A 25,169-nucleotide genomic window follows, 5' to 3' on the forward strand; every position below is an offset into this window, starting at 1 on the left:
CCGGGGGAGGAGCGGTTGCCAGCGGACGATGGACCGACCCGCCGCGTTCCAGTCGCGGAGAAGTCCCCCCGTCCGACGGCTGCAGCGTCACACAACCCGTCGCAGGCGCGCCCGGCGCTGCCGCGTCAAACCGCTCGCAGGGCGCGCCCGGCGCTGCCGCGCCAAACCGTGGAACAGGCTTGTCCGGCATGTCGAGTCGTAAAGCGAGTGGCCCGTTCCGCGCGCGTTGCGGTCCGAGGTGCCAACCACCCGCCAGCCCGGCACCACCCCGCGATGTTTGTCCTCCCAAAGCTTCGCGCCTGAGGCGGCGTCCTCCCGAAGTTCCGCGCCGAGCCCCGGAGGCGGCCATCGCCGCTCCCACGGCGTTACGGGCGGCAGGAATTCAGACGTGGCGCCGGCCGCCGAGGCTCCGACCACGAGCCGTGCCGCCGGCAGCGGGCGCCCGGCCCGCGCCGCTGCCGGCGGCCGCCGGTCCTGGCGCCGGGCTGCGTGCAGGCCGCACTGTCCGTGACGTTCCCACCGGCGGCGGCCGTCGAACCGCTCGCTCGTGACTGGGCTGCGGCGGCTCGGTCACGCCCCGCCAGATCACGCCCCGCCCCGCCCCGCCCCCCACCATCACGGTCCGGATCACGCCCCCGGCCGCCACCCACGACCGATCACGCCTGGCCAGGTCAGCGGCGGGGTTCAGTCCGGCTCTGGCCACCACACCAGGCGTCTTGCGTCCGGCTGCGACGGCTGGCGCGCCGGCCGCAGCGCGGGCACAGAAGCCTGGTTGCGGGCCGCGGCGCCGGACGGTCCGCGCGCTCGAGTGCGCCGGCGGTCGCCCCCCGCGCCGTTCCAGGCCGCTGGCTGCACCGCCAGCTCGCAGGTGGCGCGAACAATACACGTGAATAGCGCCGCGCGGCCGGCGGCCGGTGCCGCGCCTGCAAAGGGGAGCACAGCACCGGTACCGGCCCAGCGGGCGGCCCGGTAGCGGAGGACGACGTCACGTGCGCCACAGAGGGCTTACGCCACGAAACGGTGGTGGCTACGCGGGGGTCCTCCTTACGGCAGGATTATCTCTGGCAGGTTTTAACTTCAGGTATCTATCCTCCGGGGAAATGCATTCGCGAGTACAAATAATAATATGCAAAGGGGATGTTCCACGTCTGGATATCCTGAAGGAAACATCAGATATGACGAAATAAGATCACTGATGGTACACTTTTTAGTGGAAATGATTGCTCTAGACAACACCATTTCTCTGTTTAGTAAACATGCTCCCAGCACATCACTGTTTAATTGCGTCATCGTGTCTTGCACAACATTGATTGAGAACTAATTGACGGCCATTATATCTGGAAAGCGTGCTCACGAACGCCAGATATAACCGACTCGACAATTATATTTGCATTGGCTTTGATCGTCGCATGCCCATGGAATGGCGGGAGTTGAATGACGTTATTATGACGTCGTGAATGTCTGAGTGAACTTAAAATAGTCTCCCCGAAATAGTCTGCACATCTTCGCTAGCGTGTAGCTCAGAAACTGCACAGAATGATCTCCCGATGGCTATTTCAGTTTAAAACCCCACGCTAACGTGGAACACCCCTTTATCTCCAGGTGTTTATGCTCAGCGGAGGTTCATCTGTAAGTTCCATAAATACTTAAGCAGGGCTCCGAATGCAGCAGTCTAACAAAACGAGTTTTCACGGAAGCGCCGCTGAAACATCACCTGCTACACAATAACACCACATGGTTTGAATGCTGACATAAACACACGGAGAAAGCTACAGCTACGGATAATTTCACACCGCACATAGCCATTTCTTATTGGCCAGAGGTTGCCATACCATGCCGAAACTGAAACACACCGCCAGCTGCGCTTGTTTGGAGACCGTACAGCTATGCCGTCCGCCTGTCCGCAGATCGCACAACTATGCCGTCCGCCTGTCCGCAGATCGCACAACTATGCCATCCGCCTGTCCGCAGATCGCACAACTATCCCATCCGCCTGTCCGGAGATCGCACAACTATCCCGACCGCCTGTCCGCAGCTCGCACACCTATCCCGTCCGCCTGTCCGGGAAGGCGCAACAATGCCTTCTGCCTGCCGCCTCCTGCTGACACTTGTCGCCACGCCGGCCGCCAGCCGCTGTCCCTCCCCCCGCGGTCTGCAGCTCGCTCGCGTCCCACACCATTAGCCTGCTTCTCTCCGGATGACAGTAATGCGCCTTGTTAGCGTGCGTCCGCGTGTCGTCGGGGCGCCGAGGGGTGTCTGACCGGCCGCCACGCCTCCGGCCGCCGGCAGCAGCGACGCTGGCGGGCTCGGCGATCCCCACCTGGTCGGTGGCGTCAGCACGCAGCGGGTGCGTTTGCCCGGCGCCAATGGCGGATCCAAATGCGTGTGGGGGGGGGGGGGGGGGCGACGGAGGGGATGGTCCATTGCCCCCGTGCGGCAAAGTAGAATGCCCACCACTCTGGCTTGGCTTTCGGGTAATTGATGAGGCATCCGAAGCGGTCCCTAGATCCGATCCCGAATCCGCCCTTTGTCCGGCGCTGGGACGGAAGAGCGTCGATGTGCGGCGCTTGCGTGCCCGGCATACTCTGCCCCACAGCCCGCTCTGCCGAGTCCAAACAATGCCAGCGTCTATCCCGCCCTCTGCCCCCGACTATCCTAGTATACGGGCTGGGTTCCGTGCGGGTGGGTGAGTGGGGGATGGTGTCGGGGGCTGTTGCGGGGCGTGTCGACTCGCCAGTCCGCCGCAGCTCGCCTCACCTTTGGCGTGCTCCTTCTCCAGGTGGGTGGCCACCTTCCGCCAGTCGTCCAGCTTCTCCTGCAGCGGCACGATCAGGCTCTCCATCAACGCGCTGCAATAAAGACAACGGGTCAGAGCGTCGCACCAGCCGTCTGCCGGCGCTGGGCCGACCGTCTGACGGTCCTGGGGCAGCCGTCTGCCGGCGCTGGGCCGGCCGTCTGACGGTCCTGGGGCAGCTGTCTGACGGCGCCGAACCGGCCGTCTGACGGCCGCGGTCAGCGCACGCCCGCAAATCAGGGCAAAACAACACAGCTCGCGGCGCGGCGCGGCGCGGCGAGCGCGATAACTGACTACGACGGGGGAAGGCCGGGCGAGCCTGGCCGGGGCAAGTCAACAAGCCCCGGGCGGCTATTCCCGGGGAGGTCCAGTCCGAGACGGCAGGTACCGCGAGACCACTGGGAGGGCGCGGCGCAGCCTCGTGGTGAGAGGGAGCGCGCTCAGAGCTGGGCTGCATCCGGCTCGGCGTGACAGGTGTGTGGAGCTGGTCTGACTGTGGGAGGCGGTGGCCCGAGCTTCCGGCCGCGACATGACAAGCCGCGCTCGACAATGCGGCCGTGCTCGAATCAGGTGGCCCGGGCTTATTCCATTTCAACAACCATGCTGGGTTAAATTCGAACAGCGAGAGCACGCCGCACGGCTGCGATCCGTTCCGTGACGTCAACTGACGTGACAAGAAAACGTTAAATAAAAGCGCATAACGAGCGATCAATAGCCAATGCACCGTGACATCATCCCCATTCGGGAAAACAGGCAGCGCTATCATGCAAATGCCCATACTTCAGTGACGAGCATAATTCCCGGATATAGATCATCGCTTTCGCGAACCAAACCCGCCCTCTCCACGTCACTCACTGACACATCCCGCAAAGGAGACTAACTCAACGTCGCCTCCCGCTTACCCTTCTTCCACGTATCCCACAATCTCACCCCATCCCACCACGGCAATCCCACCCCATCCCCCTGTCGGGTCCCGCGGTGCCCCAGCGTCCGCCGCATCCGACCTCCGCCTGCCATCAGCGCACGCCTCACGCGTCTGCCAGCCCCGTGACACCCCGACAGCTGCTCCGACCGGCGTGCGCAACCGCGCCCACTCACCTGGCGAACGCCTTGACCTTGGCCTCGACGGCTCGGTGGCGCAGGCAGATGCGCGTCAGCGCTGTGCCGATCTCTCTCGTGGCGCCTGCAACCGGCCCGCCCGGTCAGTCCGGCCGAAAACAGCGCGCGCGCGCCGCCCGCGGTCACCGTCCGTCCGCGCCGCATCACAGACGCCGCGGCCGAGAGGCCGACACGCAGAGACGACACAGGCCGCGGCCGGGTCGGGGTCAGAGGGCGGGCAAAGGTCACACCCTCCGCGGCCGCCTCCATCCAACGCATTGACGACTGCGGGACGGCTGACATTAAACAGAGGCGGGGGTCAGCTGATGAGTACACACAGCCCGCGTCGATACAAAGAAACGCCGTCATTCGGGACACAAAAACATCGGGAGGTTCACGGGGCCGGTTCGGCCTGTTCACGGCCGCGAGTCCAGGCCGAGCCGGACCCGCCGACCGGCCGCGGGCAGCAGCTGGGGTCACAGGAGAGACCCTGCCTGGCGGTGGGGGCATCCGGTCCCAGCGGACCTCACTGAGCGGTCGGCATGAGCCATGCTGCACGGAACTGATGCGGAAATCAAGCGCAGGCGAGCTCCCGTCACACCCATGTGTGCCTGACTCCGGTCCAAACCGGCACGGGCACGGGCACGGGCACGGGCACGGGCACCGGTACCGGCACCGACTCCGACTCCGACTCCGACTTGACATACCACTCCATCTGAGTGACTCTAAATCCGATTATAGACCACTGGCCCAAGAGTACTATAATTTCATTCATTGGTTCATTCATTCCTTTTCGATAAGCGCGATCCGAAGTCAACAATTGCCATATTCAACGGACGGTGGGCTACACACATGCACACATACAAACTTGCATGCCACACCTACATATGCGTGAACATATGTGCATTGCGTTGCGAAAACATGGGATAAGCGTAACATTGCTTAAGCGAAAACATGGGATACCTCGCATAACACATACATACATGAAGGATATACAGACAGGCGTACGAAGGACAAGATCGCTGTTGTGAATCACCTCGCTACCGCAGCTGGTCCGTCAATCGTTCTGACTGACATAACCGCTCAACTCGACTGGTCAACATTTCACAGAAAATTTATTCTAGCCCAGCCCGCTGAAACTGTTTATCGCACAGCCGCTCCCATCTGCACACGCACAAGTCAAGCCGAGCATGCCCGTCCATCAATCACCCGAGTAAAACACATCGCCGGGCTGAGCGAGCCGGTCCCGCGGGTCCCGCGGCGGCGGCGGCGGTGGCCGGTGCCGGCCGGTGGGCGCCGCCCGGCAGCGGCGTGGTTTCGCTCCACAGGTCTGCTACCGGCCCGTCGCGGCTCACCGGCCGTATCTTATCCCGCGCGGGGCGGGGAGGAATCGCTTTCCGCCCGATAGCGGCGGTCAGCTGCTCTCGGGCCCGCGGCCGCCGACGCGGGGCTTTCGCGGCAGATGCCCGGCGAGGGGCCGGACGTGCGCCCGGCTCCGCGGGCCGCCCCGACCACGGCTCGGATTACGAGGCGGGCGGCTGCGAGCGGCCGCCGCACACACCATCCGGACCCGCGTCGGCCGGCCGGCTTCCGTCCGGCCGCGGCGGAAACGCGCATGGCGTGAGGAGGCTTTGGGGGACGCAGCGAGCCCTCAACGCCGAAACGAGGTCGAAGAAGCTACGAAAAAAAGGCGCACAAGCTAGCCAAATCCCGCCTCTCAGCCTCGGCTGCGCGGCGCCCCGCCCCGCCGTGCGGCTGGCGGTCCGGCCCGTGTTAACCGGACAACCGGCTCTCGCAGCTCTGACCACCCGCGAGCCTCCCACGCCGTCGCCGCCCGCCCGGTGCGGCGGCATCAGCTGCGGTCAGTCGCTCCTGCCGGCACGCACAGGCCGGGCCGGGCCGGCGGCGGCACTATTTACGGGCGGAGGCGGCGCGCGTCGGGCCGGCAGTTTAGCGGGCCAGCGGCGCGACCGGACACGGCGGCCGAGCACGCGCCCGCGCGACGCGCCGGAAATGGCCGGGCCGCTCGTAAATAAGCGCGCGAGCGACGGACGGCGGCGCGGGCCGCGTGTGTAAAAATACCGCCGCGGGCGGGTCGGACGGCGCGGCGGCGCCGCAGACAGGGCGACGGCGCAGCCTGAGGTTCAACGCTCGCTGGCGAGCTGGGCGTATCGACGCGCCGAGCCGGGCCGGCTGTCGCGCCGGCGGAGGCGACCAGCACGCAGCCGCTGCCGCCGCCGGCGGCGGCCCGGCTCGCGCGACAGCCGGCCGGAGACGACGCCCCGCAGATGGGAGCGGGCGGACGGGATGTGGCGCCGTGTTTGCGTTGAGGGGCAGCTTACGGCTGCCGGAGGTGGGGAGGGGAGGAAAGGGGTGATGTGGTGTAATGTCTGTGCTGGGTCCAGACTTTGCCCTCCCGACGAGTAACAGCGCCAGCATCGAGAGATGAAGCAACACAGTGCGGTTCTGGTGATTATTCTCGATGCATACAAACACGCTCGGCGGTGCGGATTTGACTCACATTCGCACTTTATTGTAAACACGCAGTCAGCCCTGTTGCAGCAGTAACCAGGGCCGCGTGACGGGTGAGCTCGGGGGGCGGACAGCGCCCGCTTGCACCCGGTGCCCGAAGAGCACCGCTGACGACGGCCGCCACCGAACGCCATACAGGCAAACAACCAGATTTACGTGACAAATGCTTCGTCTGCATGGTAGGGGTCACGAGGTACCGATATTTTACCAAGGAATGCTGGCAAAAGCCGGCCGCAACCGGTTTTGGCCAATGAAAACAGCCAAAGGCGGGCCGATGGCGGCTGGTGTGAAGACCTTCCTCCGGCGGCCATCGCGCCCGAACTCCCACTGATGGTGTTTATTGCGGCCCGGGCCGCATCTGGTACCTAGCGGAACAGCGCCAGAGCCAAAGGCTGCATTACGCGAGCGGCCCGGATCCCCAGCTGGCCGGTTCTGATCAAACAAGGCCGCCATTCAGCCCAGCCGTATAACAGCAATAACAATGTTCCGGCGACGCCCGCTGCCCGGCCCGCCGCGGTAATCAGACCGGCCCCGGACAGGCACTCGGGTCCACCCGTCCCCTCGAGGGCGGGCCCCTGGAATTGGCCGTCGCCGCCGCGTGCGTCTAACGGCGTCGTTTGTCTGCCGGCGAGGGGAGACGCCGCCTCCCGAGGCCGCCAGCTCGGCTCACGACTCCCAGCGCGCGCCGCCGCCCCGGCCGCAGCCGCCCCAGGTGGGGAGCAGCGGCCATAAACTGCCGCATTTCACGGCCACTACGCCAGACAGTCGTACACCACACAGATCGATACCGGCTGGCCGGCCCCTCACGTCCACTGCGGTCCGTCATAGCGTGACGACGCAAACACGGCCGTCCGAAACAGGCCTACGTTTACAACACCCGAAACGCGATAAAATCAACCGTTTTCCTCGCGTGTTACGCAAAGCCCCGCGGCGCCGAAAAGCAATCATCGGCGCCCATTCTCGTGTGCGCTCCAAGGATCTTGCGGGGGCTTTAAACAGCGCGCAGCCGGCCGCCGCAGGCGGCAGCTGAATGGGCGGCGCCGCGCCCGCTCCGCCGCCCCGGGCGCGCACCGCCGCCGCCGCGGCGCGATTGTGCGCACCGCTCCGATCTGGGACACGGCCGGGTCGCGTCCTTTGTCGGCCCGCGGAGCGGACTTCGCCGCCGCCGCCACTTGAGGGAAAAGCTGGCGTGACGGCGCGGCTCGTCGGTAATTTCGGTGCCGCCGGTCCGCGGCGGCTGGCGGGCCACGCAAAGCACACGTCTGCGTGTACAGCACGCGGCGTGCGGCGGCAGGGGGAGCACTACCGAGACCGAGGCAGCGTGCTGCGACCGCTACCGGCGCTTCCTCACCTTTGGCGGTGGTGGCCATGTCGGCCACGCGCTGGAAGGCGTCCAGGTAGGACGACACCACCAGCAGTGTGCTCCTGGAACGCAGAGGGCGTCGAGTCAGACACGGTTGCCACACCGTCACGGGTAGCTTCTCAGACAAGGCTGGGGTACCGGTATCGGAGGCGGCCCAGCCACGGCTGGAGCCCACACAAGGGCGGCGCCGAAGGCAGCATCAGCTGAAGCAGCATCACGAGCGGACCTGGATCATTACGTGTCAGGCGTTATCAGGCCTGGTCCTGATGCCACCACCAGGACCAGGTCACGGTGTCACGGCCTCCCTGGGACAGCATGGCCAGCCGCGGCACCTCGCCCGCCCTCGTGCGGTCGCGCCCCATGGTGGCCGACAGGTCGGCGTCAGCTCCGCCCACGCGTCGCCTCATCCGCAAGCACCTGTGCCCAGTAACGGTTCGGAGTCGGCCGACCTTTGACCTGCACGCGACCGCAGGGAGGTCACCGGGTGACAGCAGCCGCGCCGCAGCCACCGCCGGCCCGACACGGCCGTCTGTCGGCGCGCCTGGCTCCGACGTCCCGTTTGTTTGTGGCGCCGCCGAGCGCCTGCCGCCGACGGCGGACCACGGTCACCCGGCGCTGACCGGGACGCCGCGGGTCACGACCGGCGCGGCCCGACCACCCCTCGACCGGCCCCAGGGGGGCGTCGGCTGATGACACCGGCTCGGGAGGGCGTGTCCCCGGCTGATGACACAGCGAGGCGGCACACGACGCCGCGCCAGAGCTCCTCGGCTCCTCGGCGACGCGTCCGTCATCGCGGCCGACACGGCTGGCCACAGCCACGTGGACGGCGCCCTGCCGAGTGAGGGGACGGCGGAGTGAGCCGACGGCTCGGGCATGATGAAATGCTGCACGGAACGGTCTCCGCCCCTGTTTACGACCCGAATCGGAACAGACAACCGCAGTGCCCTAATGTCTGTGACGGCGCCTGGTTTTATTGACGCTGTATAGCGCAGTACGCCGAGCACCCTCGGACCGTATAAACATGGCCATCGACGCTGACCGGCCTGATCTGCATGGCACGCCCTTCTAAACGGTGCCATGTTTGCACCGTACGGAGTAAGCAAACGAGCCCAAGGTTATAGTCCAGGGCGACCGCCTACCACTTCGAATCTGGCCAGTAGTTGACAGTTTTATCTTCTCCCAAAACAACCGGTGGTGATGATGCCCTCACTAACGATCCCCGCAGCCGAGTGCACCGTCAACACCAGCACAAGCCGGCCCCAGCGACCTGTCAGACCAGATGGCGGCGAGCACATCCGCGCCATCCGCGGTTATTCCACAGAACGACTCGACAATCTAAAGTGGAGATCGGCTAGCGGTGCGTCGCGCCGACCGCTGCGACGTTCCGCTCCAGCAGGCAGCGCTGCCGCCGCCGGCCGGCGCCGGCCGGGCGCCCCGAGCGCCGGCGCGGCGCACAGCCGGCCGCGACGGGCGACGCCGCATCGCGTGCCCTCGCCGAAAGCGGGATCCGGCGGCGGGCGTTGCGTGATCCGCTGGGACAATATCTCGGCGGGGCCGCGCGGCGTGACCCGCCAGACGCTTGTGCCCGTCACAGGCCGGGCGGGGCCGCCCGGCACGAGCAGGGCCGCGGCCATCCGAACACGGCCGGCCACGCGACACACACGCGGATCGTGCCGCAGATGACCCGCACCTGGCGTATTGTCAGGGCATGTCCCGGCCGGCGTTGGCGGAATTACTCCCCGCTGACACGTCACCGGTCGCATGTCATGGACGCAGCTCCGTGATGTGGCAATAAAGGTGGGCGTCAGTTCGGCGTGTGGAACTGCGCATGCGTTTTATGAGGTCACTCGTGCGAGAGGAGAGAGCGAGAGGAGGGCGCGAGGGCGAGTCGCGAGAGCGCGAGGCGCGAGCGAGGGCGCGAGAGAGCGAGCGCGAGAGCGGAGAGAGCGAGAGCGAGAGAGAGAGAGAGAGAGAGAGAGAGAGAGAGAGAGATAGAGAGAGAGAGAGAGAGAGAGAGAGAGAGAGAGCGAGAGAGAGAGAGAGAGAGAGAGAGAGAGAGAGAGAGAGAGAGAGAGAGAGAGAGAGAGATGGAGAGGAGAGATCTCCAACGCCACCCCGCCCGAGCCCTCGGGGTCTGCCTTTTTCCCCGCTCCGGCTGGGCCGGCTCAGCCTCCCAGAGCCCGGCCCTCGGCAGGTCAGGCACCCCGCGCCCGGGGTCTCGGGGTCCCCCCCCCCCGCATCGGCGCTGAGCGGGCGTCGATCACGTCTGTCGTGGCAGATCGGCCTGCCGGGGGGGTGTGCGTTCATCGACTGGCAGAGCGGTGCTGGGAGGGCCGGCTGGACGACGTACGGCGCGGCGCCGGGCCGCGAGGGCGCGGTCCCGCGCCGGGCGCCGATCCGGGTCAGCGGCTTCCTCGCGCGCGATCAGGAGCGCTGATTCTGACCCGACGCCCGCGCCCGGCTCGGCCCACTAACGAGCGCTGCGCGATAATGAAACGCCGTGGAGGCCGTAGATGGTCCGAGCTTCGCCGAGTGGCGGCTGGAGTTGTGTTCCGGTCTCCGAGACACGCGGTGAAAATAATTGGCAGCTCTTCCAAATTTGACGTGACCATGAAATGAATTCTGCCATCTTTAGTAATCTCGGTTTATTTTCGGGGACAAATCCGCCACTGTGCCCCGTAATAAAGGAAGTAAAAACCTTCTCTCTCGGGAATGGTGCCACGCTACACAGCACGAGCCGGGACATTTTATGGCACCCTTGGTCCCCAGTCCCGTGGCGGCCTGACGACAGCCAGCGGCTGTCCAGTGAACAGGACAAAGCCACTCACGGGGCCACTGGACCGCTTCATGGTACCGGTGGTGCTTTGGAGCTTCGATCCTAATCGACGACAATAAGCCCGTGACGAACACGCATGCACCAGCGCAGCACGCGAGCCCGTTTTCATGCCCGGGCGGGCCGCGGACTGGGTGCCGCTGGACCGTGCTGCCGCGCTTGTAGGTTCGCTTTGCGCACCGGAATGCGTGTCATGGGGCTCGGAGTTGGGACAAGAACCGCTCTAAAGTGCGGGTGGCGTCGAGTCACCAAGGTCCGATGGATTAAGGGTGGAGGGATATTGGGGTCGGGGGCCTCAGCGGCGAAAGGTTGTGAAGATCCCCGCAGTTCGGTGTAGGAGGGCTACCAGGGTTCGGATGGTTGAACGGCGGAGGGTCACCAAGGTCCGGATGGGTCAACGGCGGAGGGTCACCAAGGTCAGAGAGCCTCTGCGACGGACGGTTGTGAAGATCCCGGCGGTTCAGCGCAAAAGGGCTACCAAGGGTCCGGCTGGGTCAGCGGCGAAGGGTCACCAAGGTCCGGCGGGTTCAACGACGGAGGGTCACCGAGCTCCGGGCCGTTCCAATGCGGCGCGTTATCAACACCGGCAGCCGTCTGGCTATCCAGGTGACCTCCGCAATCGATACCGCCGGCCGGACGGGCGGCCGAGCGGGGCCAGTTCGCCGCCGCTCGGCGCCCGCACGCCGCGCCAGCAGGCACGGGCAAGGTCGATGCCGCGGCCGCGGAGTATCGAGTGCGGTGGCCGCCGGTCAATGGCGATGACCCGTTAGCGGACGTCTCGGAGGAGCGTCGTCCGCGCCCGCCCAGCTGGGCTCCGTGCCGAACCACTTTGTGGCTCGCAAACGGGTCCCGGCGCGGCGGCGCGCGGCGTCTCGGTCGATCAGTAATGAAACATGCAGGCGGCGCCGGCGACCTGAGGCCTGAGCCCAACCCGTTGCGACATTTCTCGAGTCACGACATCGAGCCAGGAGCCGCTTCGCGAAGCCCACGCCCGCGCCAGTGTTCCGACGATCCCTCCGCGACACTGGAGCGCCAGAGGGGTCCGAAACTATTCACACAAGCGCTCAGCGCACCAAAAGACCGCCCGACAGGCGATCGTGTCGCACGTGACACCACGTGACACCACGACAGCGTGTCAGGACCACTTCTCGCTGCGTGCACACTCCACAGCATGTCCGGCGGGGACAGGTCTTGCGGGTGTTCGCACCGGCGACACCGGCCACCGCCGACCGAGCGCCACTCACCTGAGGCATATGTGCAGCTTGTTGGCCTGCTTGGCGAAGTCCTCCCACACCGGTTGGGAGCCCTGTTGGTCAGAGACGAGCCGTTTTTGTACATGTCTTTACAGCCCAGAGCTTGGGCACGACGCTATCTTAACGCAACACAAATAGTAAACGAGCCTCGCGTTCCCACAGCCAATAACACCATCAAACGTAACACGCTTCGTTGGCTGCAAACAGCGATGGCCAGTAATCGATTGCTTTGCAACAGCTTCTTCCACGTAATTATCGTCCATCGGTCGGTACATAATCACCGTGTGGTGAAAGCGCCGTGTTAAACGTCTGCAAACTAAACGCAAAACAGCTTCTCAATTACCGCCACCCGTAGCCGAGTCAGTGAATGAACCAGTTGATGCAAGCCGCTATGTCGTCACATGCCGCCTGCCGCTAAGTGAGCTTACGTTACAAAGGTGCGGTGACAAGATCGTACCAGGAACCGGTCTCCGGGGTCCTGCGTCCGGCCAGTTAATCGGTCGGGTGTCCCCTCTGCCAGCCTGACCGGTCCCAGCCCCCCCCCCCCCCCCTGCCCCACAGCGCAGCGTCAGCAGCGGTCGGCAGCTGAGCTCAGCTCGTCCGATGGGACAGTCGCCGGTTCACCACACGCCGCTCCGCTCCGTCGCCATGGCGACAAGCGGCCGCGTCGCGTCCGGTCCGCGCGGCATAAACAGTGCGGGCGGCGGCAAAACAGAGCGGTCGGGGCTGCCGTCCCGAACTCGGTCCCAGTCGTTGGCGAGCGGGCCGGCCGTTCTCATCGGTGCCGGCCTGGCCTCCCTGCGGCACGACGCCGCGAGGGCGGTCGGGCCGGGGGCGGAATGGGTGGGCGGCCGTCGGTGGAGGTGACGGGCCCCGAGCCGTGGTAACACTGTTTCAATATTTGGTCAACTGAGTGGCGAGATGTCGATATTTGTTCGTGCCATCGCACTCCACTCCCAGCTCCGGGTTCACTGCCTGTTGCTCCTCCCCTTGCTCAAGATTGGCGAACCAGTACTGAACCGGGCGGCGGTCAACCCAGCATCTAGGCAACCCGGGCTTGGCGAACCGGCCGGACCCGACAGATGCCAGGGTTCAACGTCAGAGGGCAGCGGTATTAGCAGCCAACGAATTACTCGGAGAGCCCCGAGAAACCAAAATTATGAACGCATTAATACAGATATTTCACATTTGCAAACTCTGCTGGATGCATTTTGGAACGCTGTAGTGACACACCAGCGAGTGATGATACACACTGTACATTCTCTGGCACCCGGTCCAAAGCTCGGTTCGACACTGTTTTGCCAATGGACGCGAAGTCGCACGATTTTTTCAGAATCACTGCGCTGGAAGAACCGGCGGGCGGCGTTTATGTGTTGCTAGTACGCACCAATGGAATACTTCATATCAATTTTGAGGAGAGCTTGCCCGTTCCGCATGTCTCTGCTAGTTGCCGTCCCGTTGCCTCCCGTTGCCTGGCCGTGCCACCTAAGTCTGGCAGCGCCCCCCGTGTCTGCGAGCAGCGGCGCACCAAACGCCGGCGATAGGCAGGGCCCAGCTAGCCCGGCCGTCACGGCAAAGGTCAGCACTGACACGTGCCAGCCGCGGTCGGTGTATTCACGACGGACAAATAGAAGGCGCCTGAACACGCATGCCTTATTCTTTTTTCAAGCGTGCATGCTGCTTTGACCGCACCTGTGATACCCCCGCAAGGATTGGCGCCAGCGCAGATAAATGAACAGCTCGGGGTCAATGATAACGTCACGGGAAGGTAATGGTACAACAAAAAAAATCCCCATGTCCCAACAGTCTGATTTTCAGCCGCAGACCGCGTCACTAGGAACACCAATTCACGGCGTAAATGTGACTAACGCGCCGCTCTGGGCTTTCCGTTACAACCCAGCGGCACTGAACGACAAGCTACGGTTGTCCCATCGGCGTTTTCGCGAGCGACTCAACTTTCCCCGTCACGCACAGATTGCAAACAAACTCCGTACGCGAAAGATAGCCCAATTTGATGCGGATCACACACCGGCGCATACTCTTCGACATTCCCGTATCCGTAACAGGCCCTAGGATAACGTGCACCACGTCCGACACAGTCTGGATACAACAGGGCCGGGCCGCTCATTGATCAATCACGATAAAAAACCTCCACCGACACGGCGCGGCCAGATTGTGAAACAGCGCGCGCTATCAGGTCCACATCATGCCGGAGTCGGCAGCAAAACCACGGCCGACCACTTTCACAACGAGCGGAGTCATCAGGCCGTACCCGTACTCACGGCCGTGACCGGCTACGGTGCTTGCAACATCCACGCGCGGCAGCGAATCACGTCCGCCCGCCGCCATGTAGGCCACCGGTTCGCTTTCCGGCGGATCCGGCCGCGTGGGAGCGCTCGCGTCCCCGCCCGGCTAGCCCAGATATCCCGTATCTCTCAGCCTGCCGGCGGCGGCGGCGGCGGGCGGGCCGCCGCTCGGCCCGCGGCTGCCGGCGCCGTAACGGGGCCGCGCGGGTCACGGGCCGCCCGGCGGCCGGGCGTCGAACGGGTCAGCCGGCACGTGATGCTCGTGAACGCTCGCTTCCGGCCCTCGGCGGCGCCGCCCCCCGCCGCTCCGACGTCCGGCCGGAACCCGGAGCGGCGGGCGGCAGGCGTGGCCCGCCACCGGATCCCGGCGGCCCGCCTCCGCTGCGGTGGAGACGGCCGCCGCGCGCCGCACCTGGCACAGTGACGTCACAGCCCATTGACCGTGGCCCACGTAACAGCTGGGCGACGCGCGGCGGCCGGGAGGCGTCTCCGCGGCCAGACGAGGCTCTGTGCATCGGGCACGACCCGCGCCACGGGAAAATCACGAGCACGAGATGTCTCATCCAGCTGGACGGGTGCCAAAGACTGGAGACATGCCACGGGTCAGCGAGGCCGGTGCACCAGTTGCAGCCCGAGACGTGTCATGCAGTGGAGGCCTCTGACAGACCAGAGGCACCAGGTGCCCTGGAGACATCGGACCTGCCGGATGCCACCACCTGGCCAGAGACAAGCCGGCGCGCGGGCCCTCCGTGCGGCGGCCGCAAACGGGGCCGGCTCAAACTGGGCCGGCCGTGGAGCGGGGCCGGGTCACGGCCACGGGCCGCGGGACGCCGCTGCGAGCGGCGGCGAGCCTTGGCGCCTCCCTTCTCCATCACGCCGGCTGACAGTCGCGCGCGTGCGTCGGACGCCGCGGCGCCGGCCGCGAAGGCATCTCCATCCGCGCGCGCAGCAGCGTGCGGCGACCGTGGAGACGCGACAATCGCGCCGGGCCCGCGGCGAAGGGCAGGCGGCCACTGGCACGTGAGTGCCGACCGCAACGGACGCCCACCGGCGCCGCCTTTCTGTCGCAACGCCTGCCGCGAGCCGGCGGCGCGCTGTATCGATATTGATCCAGTTCAACAAACACGGGCCGGACTGGACAGACACAACAGCCGGCAGGTCCGGCGGCTGGCCGGCAGACGGCGCGCCGGACGAGCGGCGCACGGGATCCCGGCGGTCGGCGGCTGTCCCGCGACGGCCCGACGGAAGGCGCCCGGCTCCGCTGGACGGTGGGGCCGCGGCGGGATACCGGGGTCCGACCGTGCGCAGCGACGGCCGCAGGGGCCCTATAGTCCGACCACGCAGCACTCGCTAGGTGGAGGCGACAGCCATCCATCTGGTGTGGCTGCTTGGGACTTGGGCCATCTCATGCCCTGGGTCCATACATGATGAGCAAGTGTGGCTGGATTAGACCTCTGCATGGATTATATTTATATGGACCTAGCCTTCAGTATAACAGCTTTTAATCCAATGTCCTGCTTACTACTTTACAATGCTGAAATTAACTGGGTCACAGCTAGCAGATTGAGATATTCCCCAACTTCCAGTTTTGAGCCTGACCTAAATACAATCACAAGGGCAGCTTGCATGGCAACTTTTCATGCATGGTTTAGTAACATTTACATGTCCAGTCAGACCTTCAGTTACATTATCCACCCAGATTGCTCAACTTGCAAGTCTCATTCACAATCTTAGTCCACTGGTTTTGAAGCCAACTTCACCCAGTCCTCCCAATGCATGGATTATCAGATGATTCACACACTTTATGATCCATGAAAGCTTCACCCTGGCAGAGATAATGGCCAAAGTCAGCTCAATCTTATTTCAGAACAACTTTGGTCATGAAATTTTGATCATAAAAACAAGAATTGGCTGTCCACAGTTCAATGCAAACATTGTGACCTAAACTAAGGTGGCTGTGTCCTTCAGTGGCTTGTAAAAATTACCATACATTATATACTGATAACACAGCTAATGTCTACTATGAAATAGGTCAAATGAAGCAATGAGCTTGGGATATCAACCAGCATATTTTATTGAATGTAATTGACAAATTATTAGTGATATCAAAGATTTTGTGATGGGGCTGGGGCACAGCTCAAATGTTTGCTGACAACCCCCCTAAATGTGCCTCAGGTGTGTATGGTCCAGTTTTTGGGAGGAGCATGGTCCAATCAACTTATCTTGGGTTTAAATGCAGCCCACCTTTGGTTTAAAATACACATCAAATAGTTACCACATTTCATATAACTTCAGACCCCATCTGATGGCTTACCTTCATATCACTGGTGACTGTCTGGAAGAGCGATGCCATCAGGCTGCAGGCATCCTTGTCCTTGGCAATGCTCTCCAAGAGCTGGATAGTTACAGGCTCCATTGTCAGGTTGTTTCAGTAAGCTGAAGTCAGTGAAACTTTTCAGTTTATGTCCTGTTTCTTCAGTTCAGGAAAACCATCTGAAACAGAAAAGAAAATTTTCAGGTGCTAGCATGCACATGTAACTGTATTTTTTTACATCTACCCTAGTGCATTTTCCAATACTTCCATTTATCTAACAACGAATTCAATGATGGCTTTTGAGTATCCATGGTAGTATTAAGAGCAAGCCACATGTGCCATCTAAGCCCTGATGAAGCCTTCCCAAACATCATATTGAAATGAGACATCTCTGAAACAAATTCTGTGATTGATATTACACACTTAGGTAACTTTACCTATTTACATAACCCTGATAACACAGAGTAAACCTGCTAAATGTGTACTGTACAAACAATGGCAACCACTAGACCGCAGGTACTTACATCCCAACAACCGTTTTCATCAATCACAACCAACTGAATCAATTTCCCCTGCTGATAACCCCAGCCCAAAGCTCTCACACATACCAATAATGGAGCTTAGATATACCGGCATCACCATCGTACACCGCACGGTTTCTTAAAACAATTTGGCACGCCTACCTAACAGCCATGGACGTTGTAGAGGCCAGTGGATCATTGCCTTCCCACTTTTAATGAAGTTTGAAGACATCTCTACACCTCTGGATAACAAATCATAGTCATAACAGTCGCGACCTCACCTTGCTTGCTGACCGTGGGCCAAATCGTGGAGCTTTGATCGGTGTTCCTAGGCTTGTGACTGATAAGACGCTTTCCGGTAACCACTTACTGTCCGCCGGTAATATTAAAAGCAACAACAGTCGTTATCATCAAACCCATCGGAAACGACACGCGCAAGACACGTCGTTTCCGCAGCAAGCACCGACACGCGCCCCGCGAGCCCCAACGGACCTCTGAGCGTACTGCCAGCGCGCGCCACGGCTCGTAGAGAAAAGCAATAAACAACGGCACGGAGGCAATCTTCGTCAGCTGACTAAACTCAAGGCCATAGAGCTGGGTCAAACATTGTTCCATTAAGTACCTACAGAGAATGAGTGTTGATCACGAACTGACAGTAACAACAAAAAATGTAATGCTTTGCCGGAAGCCACTTAACGGAATGCAGCTTGAAATCAAAGTAACAGTTTTTATATTATTTCATCATGCGGCATGTTTGTTCTTCGCAGGGTGAATGTCTACCACTGCATTCGTCCGGTTGTCACACCCGTTCACATTGTTTTACACCCCATGGTCAGTGCAATTGTATGTTCAGCATCTTCATATACTTCTCCACTGTATGACCCATTCGAGGGGCCCTTACATTGCCGTCATACAGTTATGCTGTGGCAGGCAGATTTAATCTGGGCGTAACGGCGTGGGAGCTTGGCGGCGTGGGGACCTGGTCCGTCGAGACACCTCATCCCCACATCAAACGCAAAATGGTACGTGACGTTGCATGTCAAAAATTGAACCGAAATCCGTTCTCCTCACCTCCCCCAGGACTTCTGCTCACACTCACATTTCTGCTACCCTTTGCAACTATGAAGTGCTCAGCGTATATGAGCAGTCGACTCCGAGCTCTTGTAAGCCCTGAGCCATTCCTAGAAGCGTTCGAACTCTTACCGTTCAAGGCCCCGCGACATCTTGATGCAATCGCCGGGCCAGCACAGAACGGAAAACAGCATGGCCGTCAATCACGTCGCTCGGTCGAATTTTTGACACGCAATTGCTGTCTTTCAACTCCAAGTCATATGTGAGCAAATTTATTGGGCAACCACTTCAAAAAATATATTTTCCATAACGATGGACCATTTTACAGCACGGAGATGTCTTTATCAGTTCCGCTCGACGGCGCCGGTGGCGGGCGCTTGCGGCACTAGTGATTCCACCATATCCGCCAGGGCGCCATGCCCAGTCTTTCCTGGCCGGCGGGCTGGCAAGCAGCAGGCAGGCGAGGCAGTGACACACGCTCCCCACGGCAGGCGGCGTCTCCTGTGATGAGCCGCACACGGCCAAGTCGGCGTCCGGCAGCGACACAGCGCGCCTCTCGACACGAGTAGTGCCAGACACCACGACGGCGGAGACACCCGGAGACAGCGGGCGGCAGCAACATTCCGAACTCAGGGGACCTGTGGCCGCAGCGGACGCTCGCACGCACGGCGAGATTCTCGGGAAGGGAGAGGGTCGGAAAGGGCAGTGCATGCACACACTAGCGCGCGTCCAACCGGGCCGCGACGCAGAAGACACCGGGACTACACGAACGAACGCGACGAGACGGTGGCGCGGGGTGCCTGACCAGCCATGGCCAGCACGACACTACACGTCTAAAGAAATACCGGGCCCGCCACTGACGCACGCTTGGGAGAGGGCAACCAAATATCGCCTACCTCAAACATTCCCGGTGATATGATGGTGCAACAACAACAGCCAATCGGCCGGCGACAATACATGGTGGCGAAGATCGGCGAGGAACAGGCAGACGGCACTGCGCGGATGCTGCCGGGATGATACAGCGCGCAGCCCTCATCAGGTCATTAAGACAAGGTCGATGCTGGGTAAATCATGCTCGTAAAATAGCGCAGTAAGCTTGCTGTCGATAAACGCAGGAACATGCATCCAAAACAACAGACTACAATACAGATAGTGTCTCACAGCCTCGGAGGCCTAAATACAGAAGCAAACATGTCATCTGATAAGTTTTCCAGCACACGTGACAGCCAGCCACTGGCACTGCCATACAGCAGCCCTGTAACCCATGCACGAGGACAGATGCCTCGTGCAATAAATAACACCGTAACACGAAATAATAACTACGGGCGTACAAAAATACATTCTACGACACGACCATGCAAACCCCAATCACTTAAAAGATCTAACCGAAGATGTCGACACGACTGAAAGAATCAACGGCAGCTTGGCTGCATCCAAGCCGTCGGGTCGATCATTAGGGGTCAGAGCAGCGACAACCCACAGGACGCTACCCCTCAACTGGAGGGGTAGCGCAACGCCAGCTGAACACGCGCGGACCACAGACGGTAGCAGGTGCACCGCTCGACGGTCGGCGGCCGGCAGCTGGCCGTGCGGCCGGCGCCTCCCCAGCCGTCGGGACCGACACCTCGCTCACTACTGCTGAGGGGCACAGGTGGCGGCGGGTCGCCGCTCACTACAGATGGTCCCGTCGGCCCGGCCCCTGGCTCCCACACGGTCTCCGGGCCGGGCTGGCTCCTGTTTCCCACACGGTCTCCGGGTCGGGCCGGCTCCAGGCCCCGGGCCCAGTTTGATACTGTCCTTCGCCTCTCTGCCAACACACTGCCGCAACCTCTGCCGGCCCGGCTCGGCTGCCGGTTCGGCTCGGCTACCGACCCCGTTCGGCTGCCAGCCCGGTTCGGCTGCAGGCTCGGCTCGGCTCGGCTCGGCTCGGCTCGGCTCGGCTCGGCTCGGCTCGGCTGCAGGCTCGGCTGCAGGCTCGGCTGCAGGCTCGGCTGCAGGCTCGGCTCGGCTCGGCTCGGCTGCCGGTTTGGCTCGGCTGCATGCCCGGCTCGGCTCGGCCGCTGCTTTGACTCGGCTGTCGGCTCGGCTCGGTTACCGGTCCGGCTCGGCTGCGGGCCCGGCTCGGCTGCCCGTTCGGCTCGGCTGCCCGTTGGCTCGGCTACCGGTTCAGCCCACAGCTCCGCTTACGGGTCACCGGGCAGCAGCGACTGTAGCAGCGCGTCCACGTCCTCACACGTGCCCTCCAGCCGCACGGCGTGGCGCCACGTCGAGTTCTTCAGCGACAGCCTCAGCTGTCCCGAGAACGAGCCGGCCAGCTTGGGGCAGAAGTAGACGGACATCTGGACGTAGCGCTGCGACGGCGCCAGCATGGTGCCCTCCGTGTGGTCGGTCAGACTGTGCTCGTTGGGGCCGGCCACTACCTTGAACGGTCCCGTCACGCAGTACTCCACCTGGCGGACGGTCACGGCAGATCAACACACGTCACGGCAGGTCGTCCCACAGGTCACAGAGGGTCACAGAGGCACGCATGAGCTCACTGGTCAGACAGCAGTGCTTAGGCGGGGACACTGGAGCAGGGATGTAGTTTCCAATCAGAGGGGGGGGGGGAGCCCCAACTATCCAAAAAAGAGGAGGCAAATCAGAGGGGAATCCCGTGTGTTGGCGTATTTTCGGGATATGTTGCGCCATTGCTCAGTGCTCCCCTGTCCCCTTACCTCACTGTGAAACTATGACCCTGCGCTGGAAACACTACATGAGCCCACCCGTCGGACATGCACGGTGCACGCGGTGCACCGCGCGCCCTAATCCTCGGCGTCATGGTACAACATGCACGAAAAGGCCGGAACCAGTCTATTACTCCAACTACCAATCTGCTACCCACAACATAAATGCCCCATTTCTCGCTGCTATGACACGGTTAGCAGTTCGGACATCCCATTTCGATCCCCACCGAATCCGAGCCACGCACTCACGTTCATGTTTTCGCGCGGTCTTGTTGGTGACCTCGAGCTTGTGGCAGATGGACCAGTGTCGGAAGAAGAGGTAGTCCTCGGACACGTTGCAGCGGCGCCGCCAGCAGGTCAGACTCGTCCTCGCCCTCGTTCAGCACACTGCCGCGGCCCTGACACCTGCACCGGCAGCGTGTACACCACCATCGGCATCCCCCTGCAGGAGAGACACAAGCCTCAGACAGCAGCACCGACAGCGTATACACCACCACCGGCATCCCCCTGCAGGGGAGACACGAGCCTCAGACAGCAGCACAGGCAGCGTGTACACCACCATCGGCATCCCCCTGCAGAGGAGACGCAAGCCTCAGACAGCAGCACCGACAGCGTGTACACCACCATCGGCATCCCCCTGCAGAGGAGACACAAGCCTCAGACAGCAAGCACCGACAGCGTATACACCACCATCGGCATCCCCCTGCAGAGGAGACACGGGCCTCAGGCAGCAGCACCGGCAGCGTGTACACCACCATCGGCATCCCCTGCAGAGGAGACACGAGCCTCAGACAGCAGCACCAGCAGCGTGTACACCACCATCGGCATCCCCCTGCAGAGGAGACACGGGCCTCACACACATCCGTGACTGCACCAATGCGTGCGCTGCTGCTGGCAGAGCGAACGCCCGCACCGACGTCGTGCGTCGTATTTGACCGTCTCGCCAGACACGGCCAGGCCCATCGGGGCCCCTCCGACGGGCTCAGCCGGCGCGGTCGGCACAGCCGCCCCCAGCCGCCTCCCACTCACGGCATGTCCTTGGCCGGCTTGCAGAGCATCTGGAAGAGCTGCCGTCAGCTGGCCGGGGTAGGGCGGGCTGAAGGTCACCTGCAGCACCGCCGTCTGGCCCGGCTTCACCAGGCCGTCCTGCGGCCGCATCTTGAACACGTCGTAGCCGCACTTGACCATGGCGTTGACCCCCTGGCGGAGCACGGTCGCACGGTCAGGGCAGCGCCGCGGCCCGCGCGGGATCGAGGGAAGGCAGTCCGTCACGTAGGATGGAGGGTCTGAGCAGGTAACATGGTTAGTTTTCGCACAGAGCACTGCTGAAACATTGGAGGAAATATTCCAGGCGATTGGAAACGTCCCGACTTCCGCATTCAACTCTGGGCGGAGATACGGGACCCTGCGAGGAATCTCGGAGATGCAATCTCCTGGGAATCCATCACACACCACCCACCACATAATGACTCACACTCCCACAATGCAGCTCACAACCGTCAATCACAACTACTAACATCCGCCGGGCGAGCCTGTCCCCGCCTGATCGGAACCCCCCCCCCCCCCCCTCCCCCTCGAGGTTGGGTCGGCGCGCCTCACCGTGACCAGGTAGGGCACACTGTAGCCGAAGATGTTCCACTTGAGCACGTCGTCGCCGAGGTTGGTCAGCCTGCAGCGCCAGCGCGCGCGGCACGCCCAGCGACGTTCGCGGGAACATCAGATGGTTGGTGGAGAGACGCAGCTTGGCCTGGCCGTTGTCTGTCACCAGCTGCTCCACGCCCGGCGGCTGCGGCCACCAGCCGGCGTCGGCGGCGACCGGCGGCGGCCGCGGCGCCGGCGGCCGCACACCGGCCGCGCCGCCGGCCGGCGACGCGCCGCGCTTGGTCAGCTCCAGCGGAACCTGGGGAGATCAGTCGCGGGGTCAGAGCCGGCGAAGCCTGACGGGCCGGTCCCCGCGCGGGGTCAGCTCCATCGGAAAATGAGGGTAGCCGCGGGGTCAGCTCCTGCGGAGCCGAGGGCAGTCGCGGGGTCAGCTCCGACGGAGCATGGGCTGGTCACTCGCGGGGTCAGCTCCGACGGAGCATGAGGTCAGCCGCGGGGTCAGCTCCAGCCGAGCATGAGGTCAGCCGCGGGGTCAGCTCCTGCGGAGCATGGGCTGGTCACTCGCGGGGTCAGCTCCGACGGAGCATGAGGTCAGCCGCGGGGTCAACTCCGACGGAGCCGAGGTCAGCCGCGGGGTCAGCTCTTGCGGAGCCGAGGTCAGCCGCGGGGTCAGCTCCGGTAGAGCCTGGCGGGACGGTTCCGGCGCGGCCGTTGGCATCAACAGCCGTGCTTGATGGCACGTCAGGCGATGGGACACACCGAACGGCTGTGCCGGGGAAGGGGACGTGTCAAGCGCGGATGCGCAGCGCACATCAGGGCTGCGTTTTGACCAGTTAAATGCGCGACGGAGTGGGGGCCACGCTGGGGTCATGGCGCGGGTTAGCCGGAGGAGCCAAACGGGCCAGATGTCAGAGAGGTGACGCTGGCTGGTCACAAGTCATGCTAGTTCCTGGTCATTGCAAGAAAGGCCGGCACGGTCCCGGATGCAAATAACTGTCACACGACGTGAGAGAGAGAGGTTTGCAGAGGGCATGCATGTCGTGTAATTCGATAAAATGCCGGTTTCTTTCGCCTGACATGTGCCTGGTGCGTTCCAGACGTTCCAGGCTCGGGGAATGATCGGACCATTGAAGAGTACCGGGTCATGCCACGTACCGTTTGCCGAGGCACGTGCTCCTGAATTATCGCGTGACCAGTAGCCGTGTAGGCGCCATTTCTGAAAACGACGGCACCTGATCAGACACAGGATGTGAACTGTGCGCTAATCACAACATCGGTGACGCAGGGACACGCCGGACAGGGGCCGAAGGCCAGCCATCAGGTCATCTCCTGTTGACCACGACAAGTGTCAACGCCGTGTCAGCGTTGAACGCTTCAAGCTCGGAGTCGGACACAGTTGGAAGGTGCCGGCAGAGTACCCCGACTGTGGAGACACGCTCCATTGCCACCCCGCTCCCTTCCAGTGGCTCCGTGTGGTCCGGAGCTAAGACATCTTGCCGCGTGCCGCGGCGGGCCGGTACCTCGACTGGGGCACGCCGCCGACCAGCTCCTGCTGCTGCTGTGCTGCTGCTGTTGCTGTTGCTGTGCTGTTGTTGTTGCTTGCTGCTTGTTGCTGCTGTTGCTGTTGATGGTGCTGCTGTTGCTGTTGATGTTGCTGCTGTTGCTGTGCTGCTGCTGCGGAGGCGCCGCGGTCGCCGGCGGCCGCGCCTCCATGTCTGAAGCCGGGCCGGACGATCAGCGGCGCCCGCCACGAGCCCGCGGGGCGCGTGCACCGCCAGAGGACGTCCCACCAGAACCCACGCAACGTGTCCAGTATGACGCTGGACAAGCGAAGACCCGCGCTGTGGAGCGCTCCAGCCAGCCGGTGCGGCGCCCGCAGGCACCAGCTTCGTTTGTTGGCTGTCTGTTGCCGTCAGCAGGTGAAAAGAAGTCTAGTTTACAGTCGGGACGTCGAAGTCACCGTGCGTGAAGTAACCCCACACCACTAGAAACAATAAGGTAGGATGCACGCAGTCTTGCACATGACACTGTGGTGTACAGCGGCACTCACGCATGAGCGGGAGCTTGGGTCTGCTTCATGTTGGCGAAGAACACCTCCTGCACTTTGGAGACGGGGATCCCCAGCGGCATGCCCTCCAGGGCGCCGGGCTGCTCGCCTTCGAAGACCGCCTGTCGCGCGAACGACAGCAACGACGGGTCATGACGAATGCCGAGGTCCTCAGCCAGCCACCGGTGTGGAAGAGGCTCGCACAGACCGCTGGCAGCTGCTCCACCCGCTTCCGCACCTCCGGCCGCTGGGGTCATCGTGCGTAAAACAAAGACACAGCGGCGGCGTCCTGCTAAGGGCGTATAAAACACAGCTTGCTTCTATTGGACTCGTCCACCAAATAGGACAGTTAACTGGCGCAAACGCTGACCACCCAAGCCCACCACGACCACCTCGGCCCACCGCTGTCCATCAAGTCCGCTCTGGTCCAACACTGACCTCCGTCTTTCCTTGAGCTTTCCGAGCACCTGTGTATCTAAGTCCAATGTAACTTTGCAACACGGACTGGCATGTGTCCCAAATTGCAGGAGACAGAGGACCCCATTTTCAAGCCCGGAGCGACTCCACCCAGAGGACGACGCGCACCTGGAACTGCACAGGGCAGGGGTCCCCCATTCCAAGCCCCGAGCGACCCTGGCTAGGGGGCCGACACACACCTGAAACTGCACGTGGCAAAGGTCCCCATTCCCAGCCAGGAGCGAACCCGCCCGGG

At 62.6% G+C, this 25,169-nt stretch overlaps 1 protein-coding gene across 1 annotated transcript in view; it reads right to left on the reverse strand.

Annotated features, from left to right (window-relative positions):
* LOC119098268 (protein MTSS 2) overlaps positions 1–17,456 on the reverse strand; it is a gene marked incomplete at its 3' end in the record, with an annotated part of 49,260 nt that extends 31,804 nt beyond the window's left edge. Inside the window, exons 1-6 of the mRNA XM_037221190.1 lie at positions 17,296–17,456; positions 16,494–16,672; positions 11,865–11,926; positions 7,776–7,849; positions 3,893–3,977; positions 2,758–2,849 (exon numbers count right to left, since the gene is read on the reverse strand). Coding sequence (XP_037077085.1) covers positions 2,758–2,849; positions 3,893–3,977; positions 7,776–7,849; positions 11,865–11,926; positions 16,494–16,595 — 415 coding nt within the window. The remainder of the gene's footprint in view (positions 1–2,757; positions 2,850–3,892; positions 3,978–7,775; positions 7,850–11,864; positions 11,927–16,493; positions 16,673–17,295) is intronic.
* Between the last annotated feature and the right edge of the window lie 7,713 nt (positions 17,457–25,169).

Source organism: Pollicipes pollicipes, unplaced genomic scaffold (genome assembly GCF_011947565.3).
Source record: "Pollicipes pollicipes isolate AB1234 unplaced genomic scaffold, Ppol_2.1 Scaffold_4740;HRSCAF=5597_pilon_pilon_pilon, whole genome shotgun sequence".
NCBI lineage: Eukaryota > Metazoa > Arthropoda > Thecostraca > Pollicipedomorpha > Pollicipedidae > Pollicipes > Pollicipes pollicipes.